Source organism: Bacillus rossius, chromosome 8 (genome assembly GCF_032445375.1).
Source record: "Bacillus rossius redtenbacheri isolate Brsri chromosome 8, Brsri_v3, whole genome shotgun sequence".
NCBI classification, from domain to species: domain Eukaryota; kingdom Metazoa; phylum Arthropoda; class Insecta; order Phasmatodea; family Bacillidae; genus Bacillus; species Bacillus rossius.
The window spans coordinates 47594974-47608181 of record NC_086336.1 but is presented as its reverse complement, the minus strand read 5'-3'; the positions used below and the strand labels follow the sequence as shown (position 1 = coordinate 47608181).

General features: G+C 40.0%; 1 protein-coding gene across 1 annotated transcript in view; it reads right to left on the bottom strand.

Annotated features, from left to right (window-relative positions):
* The window catches only part of LOC134535367 (gamma-aminobutyric acid type B receptor subunit 2), a 328071-nt gene that overhangs the window by 208972 nt on the left and 105891 nt on the right, over positions 1-13208 (bottom strand). The window contains exons 5-6 of the mRNA XM_063374439.1: positions 7472-7647; positions 3879-4062 (exon numbers count right to left, since the gene is read on the bottom strand). Coding sequence (XP_063230509.1) covers positions 3879-4062; positions 7472-7647 — 360 coding nt within the window. The remainder of the gene's footprint in view (positions 1-3878; positions 4063-7471; positions 7648-13208) is intronic.

The following is a 13208-nucleotide window of genomic DNA, read 5'->3' as shown; positions in this document are numbered from 1 at the left end:
CCTTCCCTTATATCATTTGGCGCGCCGCCAAATGAAACCAGGGGGCGGGTAATGTAGGGGGAGAGGGGTGGGCCACACCAGAAAGGGGGGAAAAGGCGAAATCGCGAACCTGTGCCACCCCCCCCCCCTCCCCGACCAACCCTTTCGAACCCACCTCACCAGGAAGGCTCCCGGCCAATAAATTTGCAAATTCCAATTCCATATTCTTTCCATAAGAAGAAGAAAAAAAATATTTTATCCATGAAAGAACCCACATTTGGTGGCTCCGCCTCCCCTCCCTAACCACCACCCCCCCCCCCCCATAATTTTTCCCAAATCTATGCTCCTTGGGTGAGATGGCTTAAAAAAAAAATTGCGAATATCCGATTTTGCATAACCTCAGCCATCGCACGACCTTCAAGTAATATTCCATGCAATACTTTCAATGGAATCGTCAATCTATTAGGGAAAAAAAATTTTTAAGTTAAAAAAAAAAAAACGCTTACGTATCTTTGGGAATAGTGCAGCAGATTTCAGTTTTCTAGTATTAAAGTTAGTTTCGAATAATATTAATACCGTTCAACTGGTAAGTCAGCTTAGGCGTGGAACAACCAGAAAAAACAGCATTAAGGTATTTATAAAATCTTCTAACATAATGGAAAAAAGGCAATAGCTAATACGTGTGGTACAAAATATATCAGCGTTTAAATGTTTCTGAATTCTTCCGAATCAAGCACTGAACCTTTTAAAAACATAAATACTTACAATCAGATTTATATCCTTGAATACTTTAATATTTCTCTGCCGCTAAAATCCTCCTTTAATATGGTTACAACGCATTTAACTATCGGCAGGTGGTTTACGTAATTACTTAATGTGGGATACCCCTCAATATCTTTGGGAGAAATAAGATTTAATACTCCAATAACATCTTTTCATATTTACTTCCACTTAGTTAAAATAAATACAAATTACTTAAAAATATTACAGCATCAATTGAAATGTATGTTACTTACGTTCATAATGTCTAACGATGTTGCGCTTAAGTGCTGTCCACCATGTTCGTGAAACAAGGTAAGAATCATTTGTCCTACTAGTGAATTGTACTATAAATTGATTTGTATTGTTACAAAATTAGACACACATTTTTAGTAGCTATTTTTTTTGTTAAATATCATTTAGCTACACGTGTTTTTAATGTAACTTAAAAAAATCAAATGATAAACTTTTCAATGTCAAGTAGATTTTAGAATTGTAGTCTCACGAGGTCATTGGTAATATTTTCTTTTTAAATCTTCCAGTTGGCCAACGACTTTTCTCTATCACTTTAGTTTCAACCCTAATAATACTAGTTTAAATTCTTTCAGAAGCCATCACTCGTTTAAAAATTTTCAAGTTGATGAAACACAAATAAATAAAGCCTGTGACAGCTAAAAAAATCGCTATTATGACTACCAAAATTATATTGTAGTCTAAAGAAAGTATTTTTTTTTGTAGTGTCATAGAAGTTTTTCTGTGTAAAATGTATGATGGCGCTGATGGAAACATGACAGGAAGTTGTAACTGGAATCTTGAGGAATGAATGAATGGACAGTTGAAGAAATGCACATCTACGACACCTAGCATACCCGGTAGGGTAAAGCTCTAGGTGGTGGGTGATACGAATAAGCATGCCGATGTTTGGAGGTCATCGGTCGACCGACGATCACTCTCAAAAAAAGGCCTTGATTACATGCAGGTAGGCAAGTCGAGTGAAATTATTCCCCGAGATGATCGTTGCTTCTAGTTACTACGCGTGTCGGTTTTGCGCGGTTGACCGAGACTCCGCGTGAGGAAAACAAAAAAAAAAAAACCCTGCGGCGCTTCGAAATTAAACCGCGAGTCGCAAGAAGCTGTTCCCGCTCGCCTAATCCTGGCATAACATGGTTTCAAGGCACAACCATCGTTGATTAGTGAACAGGTGGGAAGAGGGGGGGGGGGAACTTTAACCGGGGTCTAGCGCTGCTGTTGGCTCAGCCGCCGCGTCGTAAATTCCTACCCGCAGGGGGTCCGTCAATTGACATCGTTCATCAACACGGTGCAAGAAAGGGAGGATTCGGGGTGAAGAGGCTGTACCTTCTTGGCCAAGGCTGCCCTAAGAGTTAAGGTTTGCTCTAGTGTACGACGACCGTTCGCTTAAAGGACCATTAGGCACCATACATCTTGAACTTTCTCGATTTTCACCATAATTCTTGTTCTGAACTATTTATCCCAATTTCCTGGCACGTCAAGGCATACATCATATTTTCCAGACCTTCTATGCCTTGTTGCGACCACATTATTTACTAACAGGCTCTAGTTTGTGAGCGTCGCGAAGGAAAAAAAATATTTCACGTGTGTGACTAGAACTATCATGATAATTACACCAGTTCATATGTGTTGACTTCAACTAGTATAGTAGCCAAAGCTAAGTTATATGCCATTTCGAACCAGAGAAATTTAGAATGGAAGCTTTATTGCTAGTAGTATCAATATATTTTAAATTGTAAGATGGCAAGGCCTAATTGCCCTTCAAATGAATATAGTTTTTTTTTTTATTTTCGTAATGAGTGGTTTTATAACTAAACCAATACAAATAATTATGAATTATAAATTACAGTTTGTTGTATAAGCAGTCTTTCACTATAGGCCTATTATAATTTATTTTACTGTTTCCTTTGCACAACATCTTGATCAGTTGACAACAAAAATAACAAGTAGCGTATTTGTGATAGCAAGGTTTGATGGTCACTAATAAGTGGTTTCGCTGGCGCTACAAAATTATATTGATGGTACCAACAAAAATAATTGTTGACATCTGCATTTATTAATAAAATTGTTGGTAGCCTAAAACTATTTTTTTCCAGCCTACTATGAGATTGTGCAAAACTTAAAAATATATTTTCTAAAGATGAACTGTTTTGTAAACAATAAATCTCTCTTTTGCATTGTTCGAAATTTTGAGATGATCTATTGTGCCGCATATAGAGACTAAGCATTTGAAACTGGATGTCAGCGAGAAATAACTGTTTACGTGGAGTGTTCAGCAAGATGATCAAAGGGAAAGATACAGTCATGTGTGACATGCACAGAAAGAAGCCAGAATATCTCGATTTTCGGCTTCTTTGGCAAGCAAAACGTTACATTTTCACGATGCCCATATAAATATTTTAATTTTTTTATAAACAGCACCGAGGCTACTACGTAGTAGAAAATCATTCGGGAACCCATAGTCAGCAGTTTCAGTCAGGGACACAATCGGTGTGTGCCCTGTTACGTATTTTTATGTGATTTTACGAAGACTTTTTTTTTACATAGTTGCCAAAACATTTTTTTGCTTATATATAAACAGAACAGTGAATATATTAAACCTACGAATTATCTACACAAGCAGGACCTTTTAGTTACAACAAATATTATGTTAAATTCCCTATATTTTACGTAGAACATGAGAAAATATATATTCTTGCGCCTGGTTCCAAAACAAATCTTGTAAAATAGTTATAAATAATATTTTTTTTTACTCTCCATTTAACGTTGGTGCTGCATTTGTCCTCTATTATCAGTGACCATTATTCAGGGGCGCAACAACAGGGGGGGGGGGGCAAGGGTATTTTGCCCCCCTCTGAAACCTTGAAGTGGGGGCAAACGGGGGCAAAGAAAGTGCTGTGTAATCAATTTTTAGATAATGAAACTGCTAAAATAGCACCATTTTCCACCTTGAAATACAAATTTTCCCGGGGGAGGACCCCCGGACCCCCCGCTTCAATAGGGGGGGATCGATGATTCTTTATAAAAAAAAAGGTATATTGCCGCCCCCCCCCCCCCTTTTGGAAATTTAGTTGTTGCGCCCCTGCCATGATCGGTATGTTTGCACTCACTATGCCGGACACTGTGATCTCGCCGTTGGTGGACAAGGGCAGCAGGTCGGTGAGGATGCATCCCTCCAGGGCCGCCATGAGCTCGGCGGACGAGCAGGGCACCAGTCCTTCCTCCTGCAGCCACCACTCCTCCGCGTACGTGCCCATGATGAGCCACTGGTACTTGCGGCCGAACATCTCAGCCCTGTCGGGGAAGCAAGGCGCGCGCTACACTGCTATCCACGCCGGTCCGCACGTCATCAGGCCATCCATCACTCACCCGGTCCACAAGCAGATCCACTCATCATCGAGCCATTCGCAATCCACGAACAAATCAGAATGTTCGACATTCCATCAACAGCTCATCATTTATCCGTACCAGTCCATGAATCTCATCAGCCATTCTTCATCGAACAGTGCACAATTCATGAACTACAAGCTTATTCAAAATTACATCGTGATCCATCATCATTTATCCGTACCAGTCCATACATCATCTAACCATCCATCACTCACCCAGTCTACAAGTAGATCCACTCATCATCGAGCAATTCATAATCCACGAACAATCGGAATGTCCGACATTCCATCATCAGCTCATCATCCATCCGTAACAGTCCATGAATATGTCAGCCATTCTTCATCGAACAGTGCACAATTCATGAACTACAAGCTTATTCAACATTACATCGTCACCCATCATCATTTATCCGTACCAGTCCATAAATAATCTGGCCATCCATTACCTATCCAGTCTATCTTGGGTACATCAATCGTTTAGAGATCGGAAGATAATTTACTTTCATTTCCCATACCATCAGCGCCCATTGTCTGTACCATTCCATTCATCATCTGACCATCATCGTCCATTACTTATCCAGTCTATCATATGTACATCCATCATCTAGAGATCGATAATTCATTAACTATCAGTTCATCCACCATATTATCATCACCCACCGTCATTTATCCGTACATTATCTAACCATCCATCACCTAGTCTATGAGAGATCCATCCATCAAATAGACATTCATAAACTATCATTTCAACCATTAAACCATTATTATCCTTCATAAGTTAACAATAAATCATATATAGAGTATGTCATCATATATAGAGTATGTCATAGAAAAATCCAGAATGTCCATTCGCAATTTATCCATAGTACCATCATCACCCACCATATTTCATTAATACTAGTTCATGTGTCCATCTATTATACATACATTCTACCATCGAGGTATTTATAATCTAGTCATTCACAATCCAGTTGTTTATTATTAATTCATAAATAAGTTATTCATAATATTTTCATCTATAAATATCCATTATCTCTTTAGAATATTATTTATGCAATTTTCTGTTTCTTTGTGCAAAATTAAGTAATTTAGTTAAAAGAAAATTTTCGCAAATCTATTGTAATTTGTGGGTGACCTTTTAATAAGAAGGCACATGTTAATTTTCCTTAATTCGAGTTAAGGGTTGCATTAATTGAAGTAAGTTTTATATTGCGATTGAATAGATGTACATACTACGAATTAATATGTGGATGATGAATGGGCATTTGACTATTCAGACAATTTATAATATACGTCAGTCTCTCACGAACTGCCTTCAGGTACAGATATCATATTTAAAAATAAGTAAAACATTTTAACTACGAAAATAAAAACTTTAATGTTTCCATGAGTTAACAGGAAACAACAGCTCTGTAAATTGAACTTTTACAATAAAATATCTCCACCGGGTTTCCATTTATTTAGTTCAATAAAAAACTTCAAAAAATTCTTATTTTATATTTTTGTTTCTACAATTATTTAATTGCCTGGATGTTTTTTTCTTATAGGATTACCATCATTAAATATCAATTAGTATAATAGATCCGGTGGTCAATATAATGACTTCATTTTTGGAACAGCTGGAAGTTTCTCTCTAGCACAAATCACGCGGTCTTTTGGCAACATTCTAGCTTGGGTAACAGGATAACAAAATAGAGGGTTATTTTCGAGCCATTTCCTTAACGCGAAAGTCGCAGAGTCTTGAACGTTCAAGGATTTAATTCTTGAAAGTAAGGCAACAGGGATATCTCGCTTTCCCTCCGCGCACGTAGCATGTGTCTTTAAAGACCCAGTTCTGTTTCTCCGTTCCTGAGCCAGGCTGTGTGTAATAGCGGCTGCGAATCTTCGGAACTAGGGGGTGGGAAGTGGCTCGCAGTCTGCGCTGTTGGATGCGAGGTTGTGGTAATTCTGGTTGGGGAAACCGTTCCCGAAGAGTCGTTAGGAAAGCTCCCCCAAGCCCCGAATGTTCACCGGAGTGTGCCGCGTTATGGCCACAGCACAGGAGGAAAAAACTTTATTTCTGACTGTTTCTGTGTTCTCTGTAAATTTTGGTCCCAGCAATGATTTTCAGGCACCTCCCCCTTTCCTTTTCTTCCAAAAAAATCAGATTGATTGGATGATTTCCAACTCTCGCCAAATATTTAAATAGGCTTAAACATTGGAAATTTTTCGTAACCCCAAACGTCCCACTAGCACCGACCTCCGTAGCGTAGTCGGATGCACACTGACTTACGGTGCGAGGGGTTTTCGGGTTCGAGTCCCGGGTAAAGCATGGGTGTAGGTAAATTTGTAAGTGTTTAAATATGTCACTAAATTGTTTAAGTCAATGAAACTGTCACAAGTTAGTTGGAGCCCTGATCAACATAACCAAGTGATTACTAGATTTTCATAAATTGTATTTTTTTTACAAAGAATATTATTATTTTATCGGATAAATTTATTTGAGGAAGCAGTATGAATTATTACAAAGCACCATACTTAAGTCCCTACATATATACAGAAACTACCTTTTAATTACACAAATATACTTTAATAATTTATTTATAATTTATAGCCATAAAATGTGTGCAGAATCTTTACAGTAAAAACTGTTTAGTGAATTTTAACAAGATAGGAAGTATTTAAATAAAATTCCATGTCGGAAATCAGGTACAAAGCATGTGTTTAGTATTTTTCAAGGTCTTTTTTTTTTTCCTTCGGAGAAGTTTATAACTGTACTGAATTTCCTTCTGTTTCGTCCTGCCATCTGCGCGTGATTGTGGCAATCAAAGTTTGCAATTCAGGCAGCGAATTCCAGCAGTGGATGGAGAAATTACTTTCTTAGAAAAAAAAATCGAATATATTTATCAAGCTCGGCATTGAGCAGGCGTGTGTGTGGTTTTACGAAAAGCCGGGACATGATCTACGCAAGTGACGCGTTAAGTGTTAATGACTTTATTTGCAAAGCGAGAAAACACAAGAATTTGCTCGTCAACGGGGTTAGATGTTCACGTATCGCTGGCGAGTACTAAAAGACTTCCCCCCACTCCCCCAGGGTGTGGTTTTACGAAAGCCGGGATATTATCTACGCAAATGAAACTTTAAGTGAAATGAGTTTATTTGAAACGCGAGAAAACAGACGAATTTGCTCGTTACCGAGAGGTTAGGTATTTACGCATCGCTGGCGACTACTGAAAGACACGCTGACGTGATTTTTTTTCCCTCCTCCTTCCTCTTTATAAACTTGGAAGGAGAGGTTTGTCCCGACCCGCCAGCCCCCTCCCCCGCGGCCGTACCTGTGCGCCTCGCAGAAGATGCGGCGCGCCCAGGACTCGTTGAAGTTGCCCAGGATGATGCGCACGTCCTTCTCCTTGAGCTTGGCCATGGCCGACGCCACCTCGTTAGTGAAGCTCTGCGTCTCCACCACCTCCAGCCCCCGCTCGTCCAGGTCCGCCACCAGGTGGTTGTGAGCCTGCCGCCGTCGTTGCCGCCGCGCGCCATGGAACAAGAGGAGGGAGACATACGGGACTCCTTAGCGGCGGGGAGACTACCGCGACGTGGTGCGCTATCTGTTGGGCGGGCCCGTAACTACAAGCAAAAAAAAAATTGTTTGTCCGTAAAGTCGGTTTACGGAAGATAGTTTAACGTGACAACGTCATAACAAAAGACTGATGAAATGATTGCATACTTTTATGAATGAAATTGAATCATTTTTATTGAATTATCACTATTTCGTATGGATACAAAGGAGTGAAATGAAATCTCACAATTCAATTGATAAATTTTACTTTTATTTGCACTCGTTAATTCAAATAGGTTTATTACTTTAACGAACAGATTATTTTAACTATAACTTTTGTACACGTTTGCTATTCAACTTCTTCCAATCTGTGTTACTCTGTTAAGGATAGGACGATGATACGAAAAGTAGGAAACGAATGGGAGTGTTTCAAGTTTAATGTGCCTCGAAAAAGTCTAATCGATGGTTGTTCCAATCGAGTGGAAGAGAGATAGATGCGGCGCAAGCGTACAATGAGCGTAACGGGGCAATGTGCATAACGGGACACTTTTTCGTGCGTGCAGCCGGCGTTCATCGATTTATTAGACGTTGTCACGTCAATAAATAGCGCGTGTAACTCAGTACACGCAGAGATTGGAGAAATATACAGATGGAGCTTAAGGTCTGATTTTAGTAGAGGGAGTGAAGCCAAACGGGGAGAGGGATTTCAGTGAAATACAGAAACCAATATGGCGGCCGTTTGTTTACAAATGTATCAACTGTACCTCTACTGAAGGTTAAATTGGAGATAAATGTAATCTCATATCATTACATTTGTATTATGAAGATTGTTTTTTTTTTACTTTTAATATATATTAACATACTAATAAGTAATATTTTGACATAATTTTCTTCCGAACAGCTTAACTACAGGCTGGAACAGCTGATACAAACCTAAACAAAAGTACATAATATTTGCATGAAAAAAAAAGGTGGGGGGGGGGGAAGGGTAACGGCTTCACGTCTGATGGCCATCTGTGTCCTTTCCTAATCTCTGAGTACATGTGATAGAAAGGTAACTTCTTTGGCAATTCAAACCTCGACTTGTAAGTATATAGAAGGAATAAAATGGCAGAGAGAGAGAGAGAGAGAGAGAGATAGATAGAGAGAGAGAGAAAAGTGAGAGAAAATATTTTTTTTAATAAACATGAATTAACAAAAATTTTACCCACTTCAAAATAACAGCTCAGGATATCAATAATTATTGATGAATCAATAATGATTAATTAACAATAAATATTACTCACTGTTGAAATAATTACACCATAAATGTTTTTATATTAAGATTTTCAGAACCCCGACTACAGCATGAAATCAGTTCTAACTACAATTTATACAGGTTTTACAAATGTAAATTATTAACTTCCATGAATTTTATTCTCAGTGACATTTATAATACTACTCAGTATTACTCAGCAAAGCCATTTATACAATTTAGTAACAAGATAACACAGAGTGTTTTTTTGGCTTTCAGTTTTTTCTAAATTATTTAAGAATCATAATATTTTGTCATTTATTGTAAATTTGATTGAAATATAAATGAATTAATAAACATGATTTAACAAAATTACTGCCCACTTTAAAATAACAGAGCAGGATATTAATAATTATTGATTAATATTGATTAATTAACAATAACTATTGTTCACTGTTGAAATATACCATAAAAATATTTTTTTAGTAAATATAAAAGCTAGGATTGATTATAATAAATAAGTTTTTAATTTAATATATACTAATATTATAAAGCTGAAGAGTTTGTTTGTTTGGTTGTTTGTTTGAACAACGACTAAAGTCGCCCCCGAAACAACCAGTGCCACCAAACTAAATGCGGACAAAATGTCCAAGCTCCCGCCCATTTGCTTAGTAGTCTTTCTACTCTGTCCAACTCTTCTTCCAGAACCATCCTTCTGTTTCCTGTAACCAACCTGCTTGTAATTAATGCATGAAATTTTGCATCCCGCATGTCAGTGCCCAGGGTTTTCCCTGTGTCTATGCAGGTTTTACCTGGGCCCAACATATCTAGTTTTTTAACTTAGAATAGTCAGTGAGGGGAGTTAGTCATGGCTAAAACGTTGCCATGGCTGGCCAATCCCCTCCTAGCACATGATGCATGCTTCCTCTCCTGCATGGTTCATAACCTGCATGCTTAGAGCGTATAGGCTTCGGCCTGAGACGCACTTAGAGTCTTCCCTACCCAGACCCCTCCCAAATACACTTAGTAATTAGTTAGGTTAGGAATAGTGAGTCGGTGGTCGTCTCTCGGGGCGTGCGCATCTCTCTCGCGGGCTGTTGGCTGGGAGTTCCCTGCGCCCTATTGGGTAACCGAAGGCTGGCAGTGCGTGGGGGATTTGTGGGCGTACAGGAGGCGGCCTAGCAGTGCCAACTGCTACCGACCGCGTCCCGCGGGTGGCGGATACGGGATTCCAGCTCGAGAGTTGCAATCTCGCTGGGGTGACTGTGAATAACCAATAGCTAGAGACCCGTGAATTTCGCGGATTGATTTCGTGTTATGCTAAAATTCAAATAATTATACCTTAGTGCTGCTTCTGTCATTGGTTCTCTGTTAATCTGGAGGACTTAGAGCCAATTAGAGACCCTCACTCATAGAAATGTCGAATCACAGGCCACCCAGTCGAGAAGTCTCACAAGTCAACAGCCAATTAACAGTTGGCATTTGCCCGTAAGTGTAGAGGACATTGGAGTCTATCCTGGAGGTCATTGAATCCGCGAAATTCACGGGTCTCTACCAATAGCAGTCCGCGGACCAATGGCCGGCCTGTGGAGTCGTTATTACGGCTATCGGGGTGAAAGGTAGCCTGAATGCAGCTCGGTGCGTGGCAGGAAGCAGCTTCGTCAGCGAAGGCACCGCAGGGGAGCTCGATGTGCCACAGTAGCGAAGTGTAGACGGACTGCGGGCTGGAACTTGCGGAGCTGTGGACTGCTGCGCGCGCAACGGAACTGAAATGCATCGGAACTCTGAAGGAAGACATCAGGGACCTTCAGCTGGGGCTACTGTAGGTGTGGCAGTAGTAGCCTCGAGCGGCGCGACCTTCAACCGTCTCGGGGATTTTGGGTGGCGAGGTTGGTTCCCTCCCCCCACCCTGGTTTGAAAAGTACTGCTGTTGATCTGAAGAAGGAAGATGAAGATGGCGCAACGTCAGGCTGCCTTTCGCTCCGTGCGCCCGCAGTTCGAGCCGGTTTACTGGCTCGTCTGCCCACTTCTGTTTTAACTGTGGCTGCCTGGGCAGCTGGGCTGGGCTGACGAGTGAAGTCGCCCGCCCCTGGGGGCGCATGCGCCCCTGGCTAATAATAACCCAGGAGCTCCCAACTTTAAATGCGGGCCGCAAGGCCCAAGCACCCAACTCCAGCATGGTTGATTTTTCAGCCCCTCCAACTCTTCTTACCTGGACCCTTCTTCCCTCTTGTCCAGTAGTTACCTGCTTGCATAATGCATGATAATTGATCCCCGCATGACCCGGCCCAGGGTTTTCCCTGTGTCTATGCAGGTTTTACCTGGGTCACATTAGCTAGCTTTTAAGCTAGGCGACCAATGGGGCGTCAGTTATGGCGCCAATCGCAGCCATGGCTGGCCAGTAAACCCCAATAAGCACACGATGCACGCGTCCTTCTCCTGCATGGTTAAAAACCCGCATGGTAGAGTGTATAGGCTTCGGCCTGAGACACACTTAGGTCCTCCCATAACCTGGACCCTCCCCTACACACTTATAATTTACTTAGGCTAGGAAAAAAAACAAGAGTGAGAGAGAGAAAGAGAGAAAGAAGACTATTTTCTGAGAAAGTTATTGTATTAATAGGATTTAAGAAAAGCATTTAAATGATTAAAATTAAAACTAAGTAGCCAAAATATCAGTTAGATTATTGAATTTACTTCCTCGTTATCTACAGTGATGTTGATATTATAGTTTTATGGTAAATAAAATATGAAAGTTACGTAAGTAACCGTTCAAATGTGGTTTAAAATATTTTAATCGTAGTCAATCTAACATAACCGAGCGTTTACAACAATCAATAGAAATTTATTCCTCTTTTACCTAACCTCACCCAATCATTAAACTGTCAATTATTAGTAAACTACTTAAACTATTGAAATGCCATTTTACACAATTATTAGAAAAAAGTACATATTACCTGTCCTTTTTGCATCAGAAACTTTTCAAAACAATGTTTCACGAAAACGTTGCATTAAAATTCGGCCTTGAAATATTACTCTCATCGGACACAAAATTACGACATTTATTTTGTCCATAAAAATGGGTTATGTATTAAATCATGTACGCACTTTTTAGTTGACGGTTTTGGGATTTAATAGACCACGATTTTCCTGTAGTCGCGCTATGGCAACGGATACAAAAGGTAGTCTTTATTGGAAATCTACATTAAAAAAATTATCTGATAGCCCAGATGGAAAGAAGGAATTAAATAAGGTTACTGTTAAACACTTGACAACAATTAAAAAAAAGCTCCTGAAAAAATATTGAACGAATCGGTTGAGTACTTAAGCAGATCCGTTAGAGTAATCTTTATATTAATTCAGATCACAGAAAAAAAATTCGTTTTTTTTTAGCTCCCACCCGCGGAGACGATATATACATGTACCTCAGATAGAAGAGTCGACGAAAAGGAAGAGAGGTAAAAAAAAAGGGGGGGGGGGGGAGGGAGGAAATCGAAAGAGACCAGATGCCAATTTCTTGGCCGGCCAAAGAAAGTCAATTATACAAATAAGAGACCGTGCCAAGGGCTCGGAGACGAATAAGGGCTTAAAGGGGGAAGAGGGTGGAGATGGAGGACCAGTTATTATACAGTTACTCAATTTTCCGGCCTGCCTGCCACAGAAGCGTTCACTGGCCGTGAGATCATCCTGTTTCGCCTCCGCTGAACTTGGCCCTTCTCCATCTTAACCCTTCTCCGTCTTACCTTCCCCCCCCCCGCCCCCCTCGCTTGGGTCGGAGGGCACCAACAAGCTACAGGTAAGGGATCAAGGAGTCACAGAGCGGCATATTAGAAAAGAAAAAAGAAAACAACTTTTCCTCAATATCAATGCACAGTCATTCAGCTTAAAATCACGACAGCACGGCTCAATTAATGGACACCGGATGTGCAAAATTAGACGACAGCCTTATTTTTTGAGCACACATTAGAACACCAGCTGATGACCCCCGCGGATTTGCATCGCGCAGTTTCAGGGTATTGCTTCTATCTTGCAATTGAAAGAAAAATATGTAATTGATTCCAATTATCTTTATTAAATAAATGGGCACTATTGTAAGGTACATAAAATCTAATTCGTAACAAAACCGTTTAAGAATGATACCTTTTTTTTAAAGTGGTTATACCTAAGCATTATTAACTTTCAGTATAAATCAAGTATATGATATAACTTTCTTTTTAGTGTTTTTGGGGATTTATTTTATCTTGATGAAATTAAACTTACCTCCTTTACATTTCATGAA